A 21239-nucleotide genomic window follows, 5' to 3' on the forward strand; every position below is an offset into this window, starting at 1 on the left:
TTATTTAAATTAAAACTAAGAGCTATTTGATTATGTTTGGATCAATTTATAAAAAAGTAAACATATGGTGTCTAACTCAAACTTATATTGAGAAAAGTGAAATAGGACCCCTTTTGGTACATGATTACTTTAAGCTATCAGTTTGCATGCAATTAAATTAAACAAGGGAATAAATGTTATTAAAGAAAATAATTATATTACATTTATTAAATAATTGTACACACAAGACAAAATATAATTGCTTATAATACCTATTTGTGATGATGATGATGGCACTGATTCATTACTTATATATTACATTGTTTTATAAAAAACAATTATGAATTTGAAATATATAAATCAACAAATTTGATACCAAAAGGATTCAAATATGAAAACAACCTGAGACCCAACATAACAATTGACGCAATAGTTAATACAATTAATATTAAAATAAATTTAAACAATACAAAAACCGTTAACAAAGAAATGATGATGAAAAATTGTACTTGTATTCCTAACATTTGTGAAGTACCTATAAAGAAAATTCTGATATAACAGTGTTAATTAACGAATTAAAAGTTTTGGTAACTTGTAAACACACGGATGATATTTTTATGTGCTTTTGATAAAATAATTTGTAAAATATGACACTTAATATTGATTATTACACTGGTAAAATCTCTAATCAAAAATACTGACTTACTCACGACTAGAAGTTCTAAAAATCTATTAATACCTAATTTGAACCAGATGACGATTTAAATATCGCCAAAACAGCACCTAAAGCTAGCTGGAAGAAGCTCCCTAAAAGCTCTAAGTAATACACAAAACCGCCTTCCCTAGGTTTAGTAGCGAAATCATCATCATCATCGTCGAATTCAAACGGATCATCAACTTCATTTATTGTATCATTTTCTTTGTTATCAAGTGTTTCTAATTTAGAAGGTAGATAACTGGAATAAAGTGTGATTTTTTCAGGTTTCTTATCATTTTTCTTCAAAGCTTCTACTGATAGTTCTTCAACGTCGCGTTCTTCAAGCCCATTGCCGAGTGGTTTGAGGTCTGTTTTGGCGACGTCTTCAGGTTCGTCGAAGGATTCAATGTTGATCCATGGTTTCTTGGTCGTTGGTTCAGTTTTGTTTGTACCAATGCCCAGGAACCTGGAAAGATGAAGATTTTGTGGTTATTCTTGTGAATCGAATTGTAGGATCTTTTCGTGGAGATCACATTTATCTCCGAAAAGAAAACTATTGATTTTCACGCCCGATTTTACTTTGATCATTAAAAATATTTAACATTTCTGAAAAAAAAATCGAAAATAAAAAGGTCACATGCCATGAGGAAAGCGGAAACGTCGTGACCGCTAACCTGAATCCAAATAGGTAATAACTAGCGAAGATATTGCGTAAGAGCGTACCCCACTCTTCCGTATATATACCTAAATACTTTAAGTACACACTGATGACAACGTAAATCCCTACTTAGAAGTTCTAATATCGCAATAAAGCCTAACATGAGAATTGCTGCGGGCCGTTTGTCGAAGTGTATTAGCCCTTAGTTTCTTGGGCATATTTCCAAGTTCTGGGGTTAGGGCACAAATACTGTTATACCGGGTGGGAGAAACCATATTAAGTTTTCTGAACATAAGTACTGCAATTAAAAAAAAAAACGTTTGAACATGATGCATAAATATCTTTAGCGTGATTTATATAAATTTTGGTATTTTTTATATGGACTTTGGTGTGAAATAAAGTGATTTTGATAAACCTACTTTAAAATAACAGTACCCTTTCATGTTTTTACATTTCATATTTTTGTGTGCTCGTACTTGTTCCATGTTCCCGGATATCAAAATAACAAAAAGACACTGAAACTTCTCATCAAAAAACTTTTTATATTCATATTTTGTGATGATATTAAAAATAAATACAATAAAAAACATTTTTATGGGGATTGCAACGACAAAATATGTAATTAGGATTTTTCTTGAACATTCTGTATATAATTCATTTATTTACACGCAAACATTGCTTCTGTTGAAAAGAGTGTTTCTTGATCGAGTTGTGAGTAATACCTATATAGGTACCTATTTCATTTAGATTATTCTAGCATCTGGAAAAGTGGTTAATATTTTGATGGATTAGATCTTAGTTACTCGTAGCTACACCTATGAAATCGAGATTTAATTAGTTTTGCGATGTTTATATAATAATAAAATAGTTCTTTGTTTTTTATTTATGTCAACTCGAGTGAAGATATAGTTAATAGTAATGAAGACGTTTACGTTGAGATACTGAGGGGGGATTTAAATGTTCTCGGGTCAGAGGTGTAGGGTTAGAGCCGGCGTAGCTTTATTTGACGTTCATAAGCGCATTGTAATATGCCTACTTGAATAATAATCTTTATCTTATCTTTAAGAGGAAATACCAGCTGAGCCCCTTTTCAGATTTCGGGTAAAGATTTGAGAATTTTAGGTAAATATCTCCGTCGTACTGACGGGCCGGCTCCCGTTCCTAAAATTAGTGCGATAAGGACAACTGCAGCTTAGGCGAAAAACCCTGCGCAAAAATCTCAGACCGCGAAGTTTCGTTCTCGAGATTTTCCTCTTCCAAAACTTACCAATCTTTACGAAATTTTGGGAACGGAACCAGAAAAAAATTATCTGTCTGACTGTTTAGTTTTGATTTTTGCGTTTATTGTTGTTAATTTTGTATGCTAGGCGTCTGTTTACGGCGCATTTATTTGGCCGTTTTTAGCCCTTTTTAAAGTAACCTAGCTCTTTGAAAACCTTTATTTCAGGCAACTAGAGGCAGAGAGTTTTAAGGTATTTATCTATAAATACCTTAAAACTAACATACATATTATAACAGTATATTTTAAAACTAAAAACTACAAATCACATTATGGTTGCGACGCAACCCCGCAGCGTCAGGGAGCCGGCCGCGGAACCGCCGAAACTTGGCACCCTTCGGCCAAAACTCCTCCTCGTTGAAGGTCGTTCAGTCGAAACGCTCACCACAAACGAATGAACTAACGATGAACGAGTTTAGGTGGATAATTTGTTGAGGTTTGATTTAAGTGTGCGAAGCTGGAGCGGGTTGCTAATTTTGTATAAAGCTTTACCTATAAATCCCCTATTTATGAGATGCTCGGTTATATTATTCCCTTTTTTTATGATACAGGAGGCAAACGAGCATGCGGATCACCTGATGGCAAGCGATTACCGCCGCCCATGGACACCTGCAACACCTATTTGATGGTAAACGTCCCTTTGCCCTGTATGTATAGAAGTGCACAATTTCTTACGTATGTTAGTATTTACCTATAAATTGGGGAGGTGATCCTCTCAGCGATATTATTGGCTATCTGATGATACACATCTCCCTGCCCCGTAGTGGTATTGGCAGTGTACACGCTGATGTTTTCTTCGGGAAAAGCTCGGCTGCTGCACTGCCAGGTTATCTGCAGCAGCTGGAACAAACAAGTTAAAGTTATAGCTATTGTCAGATCTTCTACACGGGTAGCCTATGGGCTAGATACACGCGACGAGCATATGACGCCCTGCGCGTCCTCTACAACAATGCTTTTAGAATGCTGATGAGACTGCCCCGCAGATGCAGCGGCTCAGGTATGTTCGTAAGCGCTCGCGTCGATGGTTTTCACGCCATAATGCGCAAAAAGTACGTGTCAATGCAGAGGCGATTGAGGGATACTCACAATAGTGTTCTAAAAGTCGTTGCGGAAAGGATGTGTAGCTGTTATATATACAAAAACAATGGGTAGGTAGTCTCAAAGGGTGCGTGTCTTATGTTCTATGATAAATCAGTAAAATGGTGTGATTATTTAGTTCTAAAATATATTTTAATAATGTACGCTAGTCTTATAGTGTTTATCTATGGGTCACTAGTTGCCAAAAATAAAGGTATAAATATAAAAATATAAACTGGAAGAGGGGACTCCCTCTATAACAACTTTTGTCATAACACTTAATGCATAAAATTGTAAGTCATAAAAATGTTTAGTCAGAATGATACCTGAGCATAACTGGGTATTTGTCATAAAATGAGTTAAGTCATAAAAATTGGCACAAAGTTTTAGGTTAGGTTCGTTAGGTATGAACAAAAAATATATGACAACTGCTATGTACGTCATCAAATGTTATGGCTAAAATGTATGACACTATATAATATGACTTTTCTTTTGTATGCGCAATGATGAATATGACACAAGTTGTTATGCGTATCAAAGATATGACTTAAACTTATATGCAACCCAATTTGGACCCCTGAAATAGATGTCATACTTATACTCAGATTTCAGATTTCAGATGATTTATAGGGACCGTGCGCGTTGGAGGGTCTGCCATCTTGTGGCCTGAATCGGAACCATAAACATGTACATTTACACGTCATGTGTTTTCTTGTGCATAGTAAGTTCTGCCATCTTGTGGGCTACATCGGTACAATAAACATCACATTTACGCCTCGCGCCAAAAATCTGACAGCTCCTGTGCTGCCTCCTACAGTTCATGCACGCTCCCTATTGATAAATGTACATCTCATTTACATGTCAAATAAAATATACAGTATATACAATATACAGTATATATACAATAAACAAAATATTAAGTTATATCACGTGAAATTTAATACACATTTTTATGTTATTTTTATTTACAGAGTTTGAATAGTGTTAGGATCAATGATCTTTTTTCCGACTTTTTACTAAAACAAGTAGCCAAGCACTCCAGTAGCCTAGGCCAGAATCGCACCAAACGTAGTACTTCTAGTCACACCAGTAGTCGTATGAAAATAAAAATAAAAAATAAAAATTGTTTATTTCAGAGATATAAGTGTCCATAGAAGTATTAGTATAGTTCAACTTACGTGACTAACGCCCTGAAGATGTAGGCCACCCGGCCACGTCATTATTACAACTTTGAAAAAAAATATTTACTTAATCAATTTTTATTTTAGATGGCGTTTTATCGAGTAATTAGGGCAGGTATAGCCATGGCGAGGTGGCCTAGTAGTTCATGTCGTAATCCGTATACACAAAACAAGCATCGTACTTTCTTTTTCGTCACTTTTTAGGATTCCGTAGCCAAATGGCAAAAAACGGAACCCTTATAGATTCGTCATGTCCGTCTGTCTGTCCGTTTATGTCACAGCCACTTTTTTCCAAAACTATAAGAGCTATACTGTTCAAACTTGGTAAGTAGATGTATTCTATGAACCGCATTAAGATTTTTACACAAAAATAGAAAAAAAAAAACAATAAATTTTGGGGGTTCCCCATACTTAGAACTGAAACTCAAAGATTTTTTTCATCAAACCCATACGTATGGGGTATCTATGGATAGGTCTTTAAAAATGATATTTAGGTTTCTAATATCATTTTTTTCTAAACTGAATAGTTTGCGAGAGAGACACTTCCAAAGTGGAAAAATGTGTTCCCCCCCGCCCCTGTAACTTCTAAAATAACAGAATAAAAAATTAAAAAAAAATATATATGTATATTATACCATGCAAACTTCCACCGAAAATTGGTTTGAACGAGATCTAGTAAGTAGTTTTTTTAATACGTCATAAATGGTACGGAACCCTTTATGGGCGAGTCCGACTCGCACTTGGCCGCTTTTTTAGTATCTAGGTTTCTAGATATATGACACCTATTTCAGTTTATAGTTCACGTCATTTTTATTTATAATAAGGAGGCCTATTCTGATTACAAGAACTGGTTATGAGGTTGATTAATATTTTTGTTGTAGGTATGATCTGTCAGTGTTAAAAATGTTTTTTCATACTACGTCGGTGGCAAACAAGCACCGTCCCGCCTGATAATAAGCAGTCTCCGTAGCCTATGAACGCCTGCAACTCCAGAGGAGTTACATGCGCGTTGCCGACCTTAACACTCCGCTTACTTACCTACATAGTTTAAAGAAATTTCATTTTTGTTATTAATAAGTGTCCATTATAATGTAGGTACAGTCAGCATCAAAAGTAGCGGATAAAACAAGGATTCAAAAGTATCTATCATTCTGTAACAGCTTAACAAAAAGTGATAGTTCTATATGTAGAACAATTAAGACTATAAATGATATACTTTTGAACGAGATTTATCTTTATTTGGAAAAGTTATCCGGAATATCAGATACTTTTGGCGCGTTGTTTCATCAGCTACTATTGATGCTGACTGTACATAATTATAATATCAATAGCTCTGTATTAAAAAAACCACAGCATAATTTAGCGATTTTTTTGTTAAAAACCCGAGTCAGGTAAAGGTGGGGTTACACTGACGAGGGTCAACGTCAATTCGAGCCAAAATAACCCTCCATTTTTATATTGCACAGAAAGCGACTGACAGAAGCTCAACTTGCAAGTATATTTTAGCGGCTAGTTTAGCCGAAAGTCATCAACCATTTTTAGGGTTCCGTGCCCAAAGGGTCAAACGGGACCCTATTACTGAGACTCCGCTGTCCGTCCGTACGTCTGTCACCATCTCGGCTGTATCTCATGAACCGTAATAGTTAGCCAGTTGAAATTTCTATAGATTATGTATTTCTGTTGCCGCTATAACAACAAATACTAAAAACAGAATAAAATAAATATTTCTTTCCAATCTCGAGGACTCATCCAATCACCGAAGTTAAGCTACGTCGGGCGGGGTCAGTACTTGGATGGGTGACCGTTTTTTAGATAATGGTACGGAACCCTTCCTGTGCGAGTACGACTCGCACTTGCCCGGTTTTTTATGTCACTTATGGCTCAGTAGGTTCGTTTTCTTCTCTCACTCTCACTGAGGATGAGCGAGATGGATGTGCGTGCTTGGGACCGCGGATATCATAAATTGTATATATAGATGTCATCACAATGAAAAAACCAACGATGATCAATTCTGGTCAACGTGGGACTCGAACCCACATCTTTGGATATCCGATCCAATGCGTCACCAATTGCGCCAGCTGACCATCCGTCATTCGCTGCGAATTTAACCATTCAAACTGTGACAACGTTACTAGCGACATCTGCATTTTAAGGTTTACCACCTCAACTAACTCTGAGGACATGCGTTAGCGCATGAGTTGCCTTCCAACCACGCAACACATGGTTTTGTGAAAACGGCTCGAGAGATGGCGTTGTTATTAACTTTAATGTATTTTTTTTCCTTTTTTATTGTGGAATGTACCACATTACAATCAATCTATAAATTGTATATACAGATGTCAATCACAATGAAAAAATCAACGATTCGTTTTAATGAAAATAAAAATTAATCTCTCAAGCACAATATTGCTCATATTTTTCATATTTTTCATATTTGTAGTTTCTGTGTAAAATTTATAATATATTTTTTAAGTGCATTTTAAACCTGTGTTCATGATTTTTTATTCTAGCGAAAGTAAAAAACTCAGGATCCCAATCACTGAAGTCCCTAGAAAAAGGCCTCAACCAGATTTTTGGAAACCCTATTGTGATCTAAAAAGAGCTATGGCTTTTCAAAAACTCCGTTCTCTGAGCCTGGCTTAGTGGGTAGTGACCCTGCCTATGAAGCTGATGGTCCCGGGTTCAAATCCTGGTAAGAGTATATATTTGTGTGATGAACACTTATTTTTTGAAGAACCTAGTTATCTTAGTAAGCGAGATTTGCAAACTGCCATTTAAAAAAAACACTTGAACTTGTTTGCTGTTTTTTCCATACATTATTCTATTAGTGTACCCAATAAGGAAGTTTACTTCTGTTATCACCCAGCTCATAATCTAAGCACGTCTTGCCATGAAGTCAAGGTACTGCTCTGACCTCAGCTGTGGCAGTGAAATTTGGGCAGACCTCAAATAAACATGTTTCTGTACGTGAGTTTTTTGTAAATTAGCCACAGAGCAAGTTTTGGCAACTGACAACTTTTACAATGTGGATAGCTATCACTGGTTTTTCTACTTACCTGTTTTTGATCCGATTTTTTAGGGTTCAGTAGTTCAAAAAAGAAAATAACCTGACAAGTGCGAGTCAGACTCGCCCATCGAGAGTTCCGTAGGTACTTTTTATTATTTTTTGTTAAAGCGGCAACAGAAATATATCATCTGTGAAAATTTCAACTGTCTAGCTATCACGGTTCATAAGTTACAGCCTGGTGAGATGTGGACACACAGACAGACAGACGGACAGCGGAGTCTTAGTAATATATGGTCCTGTGAATCCTTCGGGTACGGAAACCTAAAAAGGGTTGGCATCTGCAAGGCTCCATTGAGTGCGTGGCGAGAGCCCACTTCGCCCAAGCCTAGCTACGCCACTGACAAGGAAGGGTACCCAACTGTCCGACTCCGATTTGATTCATTTTGATATATGTTATAGAGTAGTCTAAAATAACGGACACGTATTTTTTTTAGCTGCCCAAACTCAACCTATTGGGAGAAATTGTCCTCCAAAGTACTAAAAAGTTACTAAATCTTCTAACTCCTATAGAAAGTGATGCTCAAGCAACTTGCTAGTTAATGGCTGGTTTGAGTATATGTTTGAAAGCAGCAAAAAATAATGAGCACGTGTTTTGTTATATCGGCTAAAACTCATTATTTCCTAAAAAAATCGACATCGAAGTTTTATAATATCTTATCACTATAGTTACACATAAAGACGGGTGTTTTTTTTAGGAAAACTTGAGTTTAAGCAGATATAACAAAACACGTGTACATTATTTTTTCCTGCTCTCAAACATAATATACTCAAACAAGCCACTAGCAAGTTGCTTGAGCATCACTTTCTATAGGAGTTAGAAGATTTAGTAACTTTTTAGTACTTTGGAGGACAATTGCTCCCAATAGGTTGAGTTTGGGCAGCTAAAAAAAAATACGTGTCCGTTATTTTAGACTATAACATATATCAAAATGAATCAAATCGGAGTCGGACAGTTGGGTACCCTTCCTTGTGAGTATCGAACGATTTTCAAGTTCAAGTCAAACTTTAGCGACATTAACACTACTGTCACGCTTACAGGCATCTAACTTACTATTGCTACAGCACAAAAGGTTTCTTCTAGTTTAACCTTTTGACCGCCAAAGACGCCATATGAGGCGCACAGCTACAGCCCAATATCAACTTTCATGCGTACCGACAAGGTTCACGATTACGCGCCGCGTACGATAGGTGTGGCGTTCAAAAGGTTAAAAGATAGTTATTTTACTTTGGTTGGCCAAAGAGAATTTGAAATAGAGCTAGGTTGTCAAAGAAAACTTTATAGCCATAGTAAATGTACTGCCATCCGTCGGCACATTATTAAAACTTTAAGAACGCCATTTGACTTTGATCCTTATTCTTTCACTGATATGTGTTAAATTTGTTAAATATCCAAAAGTGGTGCCATCTAATAGATCAAAGGCTAAAAGTATGGCGGCATCGTTTCGAGCGATGGCGACACAACCGTTACCCTATGCCTGGTAAGATGGCGCCACTTTATGATATTTAACAAAGTTAACACGTATCAGTGAAATAATAAGGATCAAAGTCAAATGGCGTTCTAAAAGTATAATCACGTGTCGAAAGATGACAGTAAATTTACTGTGGCTACAAATTTTTTTTGACAATCCACCTCTATTTCAAATTCTCTTTTCCCGAACACACCTTACTGTTTTAATATGACAGTAGTGGATACGAGTATGTATGTCATGTCACGACATGTCACTGACATCCCAATCTAAGGTCGCCAGGCCCTACATGCCGATGATTTTCCTTCTTGATCCTTGACGCCAATGCCTGGCATCAGCATTCGAGTCACGTCTTGATACTTGAGCCGCGAGCGTCACTCTACCTATTGTTTGTTGTGTAAGTATCGTATTATATGTTTTGACGAGCTATTTATTAGTTAAGTACCTACATATTTTTTGTGAGGAAAGCCCGTCTATGATAATATTGCACCAGCTTGAATAGAGGGTGGGAATCAATAAACGTCACGATATCATAGAAAGGAGATTGGGCAGATTTTTATGGGCACTGAACTGGGCCATGAACCAATAAGAATTAGCTACCATCGGATAGGTTTTTTTACACACTCAATTTTTAGGGTTCCATAGCCAAATGGCAAAAAACGGAACCCTTATAGATTCGTCATGTCCGTCTGTCTGTCCGATTATGTCACAGCCACTTTTTTCCGAAACTATAAGAGCTATACTGTTCAAACTTGGTAAGTAGATGTATTCTATGAACCGCATTAAGATGTTTACACAAAAATAGAAAAAAAACAATAAATTTTGGGGGTTCCCCATACTTAGAACTGAAACTCAAAAAATCATTTTTCATCAAACCCATATACGTGTGGGGTATCTATGGATAGGTCTTTAAAAATGATATTGAGGTTTCTAATATCATTTCTTTCTAAACTGAATAGTTTGCGCTAGAGACACTTCCCAAGTGGTAAAATGTGTCCCCCCCCCCCCGTAACTTCTAAAATAACAGAATGAAAAATCAAAAAAATATATATATGATATACTTTACCATGCAAACTTCCACCGAAAATTGGTTTGAACCAGATCTAGTTAGTTAGTAGTTTTTTTTTAATACGCCATAAATGATACGGAACCCTTCATGGGCGAGTCCGACTCGCACTTGGCCGCTTTTTTGTATGGAGAGACTTGCCAAACTCTGTTTTAAAAAAATGACACGGAAAAAACATAAGAAAACGAATAAAAAACTAAAATATCGTGACACGAAATCTTCTACAATAACAAAACTTTCATGATCTGAGACACAGGAACTTAGTATCGTAAAAAAAAGTCATGGTGCAACTCGCACTACTTTGTGCGCCGGTAACTTTATTCCGCAAAGATTTGGAACTAGCTGCCATGGTAAAAAAATTACAACTTTGATACTGATACGAGTATACCGCTTGTCCGTATAGGGACCGTGCGCGTTGGAGGGTCTGCCATCTTGTGGCCTGAATCGGAACAATAAACATTTACATTTACACGTCACGTGTTTTCTTGTGCATAGTAGGTTCTGCCATCTTGTGGGCTACATCGGAACAATAAACATCACATTTACGCCTCGCGCCAAAAATCTGACGGCTCCTGTGCTGCCTCCTACAGTTCATGCACGCTCCCTATAGGTCAAATGGGTCAATTAGCCCATTTCCTTTAACAATCAAAAATACGAGTAGACAAGAAATCTCATAGAAATTTGATACGTACTTTGTACCTTACGTCTTAGTTATGAAAACTAATAACAAATGAGTTTACCATAGCACGTAAAAATGTTGACAATATTGATCAATCATACACATAACAAAAAACCAGTTAGCAACATCGAAGGACCCATCAACATCATCCTCAAATCTAATATAAATTTCGAATTATTAAATATATTCCTACATTTGACCAAACAATGAAATTTTCTCACAATCGTAGCCTGTACCACACGACCAAAACGTCCTAAGCGCCGTATATAACATGGCGCTTACGCGTTTAGGTCGCGAGATTCACGATCCGCTTCTATGGGTTGTTGGTAAAACAACTCATAGCGCAAAATACTGGTTTTCTGTGCCGGTTCTATATGTAGTAATAATAGTTCAGAAATTAGGTAAGAATACATTATAATAATCTTAAAATAAATAACTGCCACAATATAACCGAGATGTAATAGATTGTTATAGTTATTTATGGTTAATTCCTTTCGTAATGAAAAGATAAAGCTTTTTATTAAATTAAAAAACCTTTCGATATCATTCTAAGCACAAATGAAAATAATAGATAGATATTTCGTAAACGAAAGACTATTATTCGACGTACGTATCCTTTTAGCAGGAATCATAGACATATATTTGATAGTAGATCTTACACAAAGGCCACGTTGTGAAGCATTTGTCACGACGGTACATAGACAATCTTTTACTCGCAGGTATGATTCCATGCCTTACGCTGCAGCATGATTTGTATGCAGTATGCGCTCGGTAATCCGTCACCCGATTTAAAAAAAAAGAACGTGAAATTTCGGGTGACCCTAGGGCTGGCTCATTCCTAGGCTAAAGAATAGATATTGCCAAACAGCGGGGGAATGTAGCCAGCCTCATGGGCAGCCTTCCACAGGGTACAGACAGACCTGGGGGACTTTTCATAGGACAATATGTTTACTTTATTTTGTTACATTTAATTTAGTTAATATTAACAAAATGTTTATTCTTGATAATTATTTACAACAGAATATTGTACAGAAACAGTAGATTAAAATAACGCTAACTAAAAACTAAAATAATTTTGATATTAGATTTTAATGCAGAAATAAATAAAAAATATATATAAATGAACTTAAGTATTGGAAAGTTTGTAATCTGGAGAAAGGTTTCTCAGTTTTCGATACGTTAATGATCTCTGATTACTGTGCACGGTGTATAAACTTGAACTTGCTTATAGAAGAAATTGTGTTGGATTATAACAAAATGATGTTTTCGAAGTTGCCAAATTTCTATAGGAAATGTTTTTAGAAATTGAAATTAGGAAGCAATCGGCCGGATTCGAACTTTAATATACGTCAAATATTAGGTCTAGATACGATATGGAATGCGATATGTCAGTGTCAAAAGTGACGTTTTTTTTGAAGAAACACTGACAGTTCCGATTCATATCATATCTATATAATAATGTCAAGAATCAAGGTGTCTCAAGACCTTAATACAGGGTTTATTTATTAGTGTATGATGATGTTACTTGAATATTTATGTTAAATTTCATGTAATTTCAGTCGCTTTCTAATTTATTTATCGTAAGGCATATGTATGTCACTGTAGGTAGAGAAACTTATAATTAGAATTTCGCCCTTCCCAGGAAGCGACTGCTTCTTCTGATAGGATCTTAAAATCGTCTACATGGCCTGTGTATCTCGTAAGGGGGCACTCCAGAATAATGTGGTTGATGGTCTGATCTGGGTGCCCGCAGTTACAGGTAGGAGAGGAGAGTCGCTTTCAAATGAGTGCGTGACATCGATTGTATGGCAGCTGTTAGTTATTTTTGTGTGATTTTTTTTAAACTGTTTATTAAATACCTCTCAAATTTTACGTTTACTTCGTGACCATAATTGCTGGAAATGATTTTAAGCAATGCTTTATTATATCTCAAGATATCTTATACAGTGTGGGTTAAGACTCGAGTCCGTTGAGTCCTCTGCTTTGAAACTCGACTCAGTTTTTCAGATTGATATTATGATATTAAGTCTAACCTCGAGTTTTTTTTAACTTGTTAGAGACTCGACTCTTTTGTAGGGACTTGAGTCCTTTTCAGAGAACTCTCAATTTTTGTTTGCAAAATTTAGAAATGCTTTGTCCTTAAGTAATAAAATTTCTTTACTTTTACTTAGGTTAAACCTATGTGAAATTGTTGACGGAGTCCTTATTCTGAGGCTCGAGTCCTTTTGAACTCTCTTATAAAAGACTCAATAAATGACCACCTCAGGACTTAAAAGACTCGGAAGTTTTTTAAGCGCCGAGTTTCGTAAAAAAGAGTCAAGTTCTTCAAACTCAGACTCAAAAGACTCAAGTTCCTAGCTTTGAAAGAAGAAAAATATGTGTGTGCCCCCCCCCCCCTTAACTTTTGAACCATGGGCCCAAAAAATATATAAAAAAATATGAAACAAAAGCTTAGTATATACTTTCAACTAAAACTAAGCGAACATGATCGGACCAGCCGTTTTTGAGTTACGGATCCCCGCTATTTTTGTTACATTCTGTATGTACCCGTAAAATATCTTGAAATGGATGGAAGGTGAAAGGTCAGAGAAAATTATTTCACTTTCCTGTACAGTCAGCATCAATAGTAGCGGGTGAAACAATGCGCCAAAAGTATCTGATATTCCGGATAACTTTTCCAAATAAAGATAATTCTTTAAAATTTACTTTCAAAAGTATATCTTTTACAGTCTAAATTGTTCTACATATAGAACCATTAGCTTTTGTTACGCTGTTACAGAATGGTAGATACTTTTGAAACCTTGTTTGATCAATTCAATTCAATTCAAATATACTTTATTCATGTAGGCCTAGCAACAAGCACTTATGAATAGTATGACAGTATTACATATAATTATCTTAATCTAATTATCAGAGCAATTTATTGATGTTGTAAATATTATTCCATATATAATACTAATGAATATAATTCATAGATCAAATTTAATACTAAAAATTTCACAAAATATAGTCATACAAAAAAAAACCGCTACTTTTGATGCTGATTGTACATTCGAGTTTCATTAGAACATTCCTGTGAAGTTTCGCTTATTTAAGAGCTCTTTACGTATATTTGTTGATAAATATTTAAAGGAATTTTACTAGAAATAGAACAGAATTAACGACCGAGAGAAGTAAGGTCTTACAGTCAACTAGGTTGTAAGTAGCAATGTGCAAGTTAAAGTACATTTTCGGCAATTTCTGGAAACTTACACAGGAATTTAAAGAAAGTTTCTATTCAGAAAGGTTCTAGAAGGAATTTTCAAAAAAGTATTATTTTAATATTAAATGTCACATATTTAAACACCTGCTCGTTTCTCAGAACTTATGTACGAAATATCATTTGATATTTACCAGTCGCGTTTCGGTGAAGGAAAATATCGTGAGGAAACCGGACTAATCCCAATAAAGCCTAGTTTGTTGTAATTGCAAATGATAGATTGTCCAACAGTTGCTAAATGGAACGTCATGCACATGAACAATAGACGTGTTGTTGGGCTATTTTAGTTATAAGAAATTTTTAGGTGATTTTCATTTATTGTATTTTTTAAATAATTTTTAATTATATTATGTAATTAGTAATGTATGTGTCTTGTTATCTGAAATATATTGTTTTATTTCTTTATTAAACTTATGCTATCACATTTAAATTAATTACTTTCATTTTTGATGGAAAGCACAAATTATTAAGACGGATTTTTGTGGATAGTATCCGTTATCCTTTCCCATAATTACTTACATCCAAATTAAGACACGCAAGTCATTTTATCATAGAATCTTCATCAATAACACAGAGTCCACTGACCTGGATAATCATCTGTCGTGACGGTGTTTTTGCGAACGCAGATTCAATCCGATAATTTATGGTGTAATTAACGTGTGACCGATTAACAGGTTTATATTTACAATTTAATTAATATATATTTGGTTGGATGGATTTTGGAGAAAACTTTCTAACTAAACAATTATTAATCGCTAAATGTTTGTTTATACTACGTCGGTGGCAAACAAGCATACGGGCCGCCTGATAGTAAGCAGTCTCCGTAGTGTGTGTATACTTCCAACTCCAGATGAGTTACATGCGCGTTGCCGACCCTCACACTCCGCACCCCTCGTTGGTTTGTTTTTAGGGTTCCGTACCCAAAGGGTTAAAAGGGGTCCTATTACTAAGACTCCGCTGTCAGTCCGTCTGTCTGTCTGTCACCAGGCTGTATCTCATGACCGTCATAGCTAGACAGTTGAAATTTTCACAAATGATGTACATATTTCTGCTGCCGCTGTAACAACAAATACTAAAAACTACGGAACCCTCGGTGGGCGAATCTGACTCCTGAGCCTAGCCACTACCACTGCCTGCGAACCAGGAGTAGGGTTCGAATCCCGGTAAGGGCATTTATTTGTCTGCATGCTAACACGAATATTTATATGTCAACACTACGATTAGGCCGGCGCCCCACTGCAGCGCACGCTATGTACACGACCCACGTTCCTATACAAAATTTCGTGGGCTTGCCCACGGTTTGTATTAAAACGTGGGCCGTGGATGTAGCGTGCGCAGCAGTGGGACGCCGGCCTTATCGTCGCCTAGTATCCATAGTAATAAGCTTTGCTTTGCTAAACCCAAAAAAATATTCAAAAATAAATATTTGTACTTTATTTTTAACAAAAAGCAATAAAGTTTAAACTACCATCAAGTTTAACTTACCATCAGGTGCGCCGTATGCTTGTTTGCCACCGACATGGTATAAAAAAGTTAAAATAAATAAAATCAATCTGCGTACATACCAAAACTGCGCAAGCGCACCACCTCATGTTCTAAACAGTCCCCGAAATCTCCGAATCACTTTGAACTGTTTGCTGCGCCTGATTCTCCAGAGGCGGTACAGGCGGCCGACGCGTACGCACATTCGATTACTTGTGAGTTGCGAGGGTTTACGGCTGAACAAGAGGCTTATGCGCGGACGTCCGTGGGGTGACCATCCTACGTTTTAACGGCCTTCCTTTTTTAGCCTACAGTTGGTTTTTTTTTTTAATTATATTACCTACGAAGCTGATGGTCCCGGGTTCAAATCCTGGTAATGGCATGTATTTGTGTGATGAGCATGGATATTTGTTCCTGAGTCATGGGTGTTTTCTATGTATTTAAGTATTTATATATTATATATATCGTTATCTAAGTACCCTCAACACAAGCCCTTATTGAGCTTACTGTGGGACTTAGTCAATTTGTGTAATAATTTCCTATAATATTTATTTATTTACTAAAATTTTTAAAAATCAGTAGTTATTACTTATGAAAGCAAAATAATGCAAAAAAAACGGACAAGTGCGAGTCGGACTCGCCCACCGAGGGCTCCGTATTTTTTAGTATTTGTTGTTATAGCGGCAACAGAAATACACCTTCTGTGAAAATTTCAACTGTCTAACTATCATGGTTCATGAGATACAGCTTGGTGACAGACGGAAGGACAGCGGAGTCTTAGTAATAGGGTCCCGTTTTACCCTTTGAGTACGGAACTTTAATGATCCTATATGATTTATAATTATTGCATATATCCGTGACTTATTTTTCAAAAGTGTTTTACAATAAAAAGACACGTCCAAATCCCTTACCTTCTTTTTAATGCTAAATAAAACGAACTATAGTCGGTAATGACCCTGTTTACGAATCAGGATATCCCGGGTTCGAATCTCGGTAGGGGCATTTATTTGTGTGTGTTATCACAAATATTTGTCCTGAGTAATGGATTTGATTCAATTATTTATATATTATTTATATTTTATTGTCTAAGTACCCTCAACACAAGCCTTATTGAGCTTACTGTGGGACTATTTATTTATTTTATTTATTTATTTGTCAAAATAAATATTTAAATTAGAAATGAACAGGACACCTTATTATAGGCCTTAGGATATAACTATACATATATTATATATGTCGTCGTCGTTACTAATCTATTAGCAATATGTAAGTTTTTTTATACTATGTCGGTGGTAAACAAGCATACGCCCCGCGTGATGGTAAGCAGTCTCCGCAGCTTAAGTACGCCTGTAACTCCCTTACATGCGCTTTGTCGACCCTAAAACTCCGCACCCTCGTTGAGCTCTCTGGCAAACTTATTCACCAGCAACACTATGAGTAGGATCTAGTGTTATTTGGCTGCGGTTTTCTGTAAGATGGCGGTACTTCCCCAGTTGGGCTCTGCTGTAGAACTGGAATGACATCCGCTGTGCTGTGCCCCACCACACCAAGCGGGATGACATTTACAGTGCCCATACCTACCTTTTGGACGCAGTAGATGCAGAACATTCTAAATAATGCAGGGACATTCTCGTAAGTTTTTGGAAACTTACACAAGATTTTAATGCAAGTCTCCACTGAGAAAGATTATTGTAAGATTTTTCAAAAAAGTAATAGTTTTAATATAATATATCACATACATATTCATTCACAACACAAGCCTTCTTCAGCTTACCGTGGAACTTAGTCAATTTGTGTAAGAATGTCCCTATAATATTTATTTATTATTTATTTAGACAGGTAAATGAAATATCTATTTGTAATGTCCCATAAAAATTTGGCAACTTCTGAAATTTCTCCTTGGTTCAATGCCAGTCACCCGCAATAAAAGCCGAACACAACCGAGCTTACCGTGGGGCTAAGTAGATATATTTAAAATTTCCCATAATAAGTATTTATTTACTATCTTAACTCGTTTCAAAAAGACTGTCCGTCGTTTATCTACAGCTTGGTCACCTGCAGCGGCCTTAGCGCGTGCGCACGATCCGTGATCTGTTTTATCAATGGCTACCGTTTGGCCAATGAGCCTCGTGATTTGGCTCTAGAGTTAAAGTTAAATTTAGTAACGTTATTTAGGGTTCCTTGAGCAAAGGGATGAGCAAAAGCCCAAAGGGCGATTCAAACTTTATTATCTTGTTATGAAACGTTCATGGACAAATCATCAGGGGTCCATTTCTCGAACGGTATTAGTTTAATATTATTAATGTGTTACCATGGTAACCCATACGATTTGACAGTTTGTGGACTAATAATATTAGTCTGATACCGTTCGAGAAATGGGCCCCTGATTGTATACTTGAGTATTTTTATTTCCGCTACAAATGAAATATGAATATAACAAAATTCGAAATTAAATTCACATATTTGCGCTTGTGCACAAATCACGCGAAGTTTTTTCGGCTACTTTTTTGACCTCCCCTCCCCGTTGGTGATATTTGGGGAGGTTCTTGGCTAACCCCCCCTCCCCCACATAACCTCACGTGTATTTTTATTTTATTTTTTCATTCGACCTAATTTTAAGATAAATAGTATTTTATAGAGTAAATCTTGTTTATACTGGCTGTTTTGAAGTACCTAGTGAAGATTTATGTTTAACGAAACGGAGAAAAAGTATGCGGTAGATATTTTTTCTTAGTTTCGTTCACTATGAAAAAATACACGTGAGGTCTCCTAATATCCTTCAACGTCGAACCTCGAGTGATTTGTGTACAAGCCCTTTTCCATAAAAAAAAAATGTTATTTGACAGTCAAACGGTAGTTGTCCCCGTATTTTTAAGGAAGGCCAGGCAAGCTTAAGTTGGACTTAAGGAAAAACAATAGGTAATTTAAAATATAATACGGCTCCTTCAAGGCGCGAGTCCGAATTCAACATAATTTGTTAACGGAATCAATTTTCAAATAGAAATTTTTCGATGTCCCAAGATTTAAATTGACATTTACAATAAAAAAAACAGTATTGTTATGTGTATATTTGTATAAACGAAAAGAATAATATACTACTGTCATCATCATCATCATCATCTCCTAGCCGTTTTCGTTGCAAGTCAGCACCCCTCCGACATAATTGTAAAGTATGCCCGCAGGTGGTCTGGCCTTCAGCTCGTACGTATTTATTGGTTGTGATTAGATCGAATCCAAATTAAAAAAAAAAATGACGAAACCTGATGCGGATATTATCATTGGTGTTAGCCTGCGTTGCGGATTTCTTACATATAAATTATTGTTTTTGTTTAAGACTTGTAAAAAAAAAATTAGATATTAATGTTACTGATTTTATAATTAAAATCCTAAAAACATCGAATTTTACTGCTGCATCACATGTGCAACTTATCTACGATTTACTATACCTTATAGAACATCATTTACAGAATGGATTCAATTTATAAAAAAGATTAATGCGTTATTTATTAAACACGGGATATCTAGAAAAAAAAACCTGTTATATAAAGTGAGGATTTCGAATTTTATACCACGCATCTTTAATACATAGTACAACCACGGACCCATTTCTCGAACGGTATCAGATTATCAGACTAACATTATTAGTCCACAAACTCTCAAAACGTATGGGTTACCATGGCAACACATTATTAATATTAGTCTAATACCGTTCAAGAAATGGGCCCCTTATATGACGTTACATCTAGGTACAGTCGCCATCAGATATATAGGAGCGGCCGAGGTGCTCAAAAATATCTGGGCATGCACTGTAGCGTCTTGAAAATAGAGGCGTGTTCAGATATTTGTGAGCACCTTTACCGCTCCGATATATCTGATAGCGACTGTACGTTCGTTTCGTCCGTGCAATTTTATTTTAACTTATTGTTATGTATGTCGTCATGTTATATCTGTTTTTTGTATAAGTTTGTTTACTGTGTTTATTAATTTATTTACGTTTATTTTTTATGTTTCATTCCTTTTATCTGTCTCCTTCCGTGATTATTTCTCATTTGATGGTCTCATCGGAAGACAAGCGCTGGAAGTCACCAGCAACATGCTGAGATGAGTGTAAAGAATGAAGGTTGTAGAGGCTAAATGGTACACTGCACATTATCACGTTTATTAGAAGAAAAACTTAAACTATCACATTTTGGTAGTTATGAACGCTGCGAGAGCAGATGGGAAGAGAGAGAGAGTTAAACGGTGTTGCCACACGCAGGAGGCGATTATAATATAAAGGTGTTTTTGCACGCTCGGATTTAGGTGTGTTTCACACATAAATTGGGGGGAGGGGCGCATGTGACAAAGCCAAATAATAATGCAAACTCGGGACATCATATCATATCATATAATTTATTCAGTAATAATCATACATTGTCATTTATATATATAATTCACTTAACTAAGGATAATATAGAATTAGATAGAAAATAACATGCCAATTTGCATAAACTTGGAATGTTACATAGGTGATACTTTATTTTCACTATATTCTCGTTAATGGCGCTGGTGGCCCAGCGGTAAGAGCATGCGACTTGCAATCCGGAGGTCACGGGTTCAAACCCCGACTCGTACCATTGAGATTTGATATTTACCAGTCGCTTTTCGGTGAAGAAAAAAATCGTGACGAAACCGGATTAATCCCAACAAGACCTAGTTTACCCTCGCAGCATGGCAGTCGCTTTCGGAAAAACTAGTGCTTACGCCAAATCTTGGGATTAGTTGTCAAACGGACCCCAGGCTCTCCCATAAGCCGTGACTAAATGCCGGGACAACGCGAGGAAGAAGATGTTCTCTTTTATGCATGTCTATTGACTGTTTGAGGTGTTAACGAATAAAAAAATAGATTCTATTCTATGTAGCTGACAAATCTTTTTAAAGGCCCTGGGTGCCTATCCAAGGTGACAATCACTTGCGTTACGACAACGAAACGCTCTCTGTCTCTCTCTTCCATATTAGTGCGACAGTGACAGTTGCGTTTTGTTCACTACGGAGCGTAAACGATTGGCATGTTGGCAACGCAGCCATGTTATCGCCATTATGTAAATATGTCGATATTTCCAAATTAATTAGCTATTGGAACTTACAGAACGCACATTTCAAAGTTCCAAGGCTTGCCCTTTATAACAGGAATATTCCCAATGTTCCCATCGAGTTCGATATGAAACAACTTTGCGAAGAAACTTTGTCGGCGTAGAAGCCGGACGCTCGACCAGGCAAAATAAACGTGATATATTAAGTACTATATAAATATTGGTTTATGTTATTTAAACCTTTCCTGTAAAGGGTTTTTTTTTAACGACTGCTTGC

The 21239-nt window shown here is 36.2% G+C and overlaps 1 protein-coding gene and 1 non-coding gene across 2 annotated transcripts; both read right to left on the reverse strand.

Annotated features, from left to right (window-relative positions):
• Window positions 1-170: 170 nt before the first annotated feature.
• On the reverse strand, window positions 171-16382 carry LOC133529089 (uncharacterized). Its single transcript, XM_061866712.1, has 3 exons — window positions 15974-16382; window positions 3305-3453; window positions 171-1142 (listed from the first exon to the last, which is right to left on the reverse strand). The coding sequence occupies exons 1-3, from the start codon at window positions 15998-16000 to the stop codon at window positions 719-721; spliced, it is 600 nt and encodes a 199-aa protein (XP_061722696.1). The 5' UTR covers window positions 16001-16382; the 3' UTR covers window positions 171-718.
• On the reverse strand, window positions 6884-6955 carry Trnas-gga (transfer RNA serine (anticodon GGA)). Its single transcript has one exon. It is a non-coding gene; the product is annotated as a tRNA-Ser (tRNA).
• Window positions 16383-21239: the final 4857 nt, after the last annotated feature.

Source organism: Cydia pomonella, chromosome 20 (assembly GCF_033807575.1).
Source record: "Cydia pomonella isolate Wapato2018A chromosome 20, ilCydPomo1, whole genome shotgun sequence".
Taxonomy (NCBI): Eukaryota; Metazoa; Arthropoda; class Insecta; order Lepidoptera; family Tortricidae; genus Cydia; species Cydia pomonella.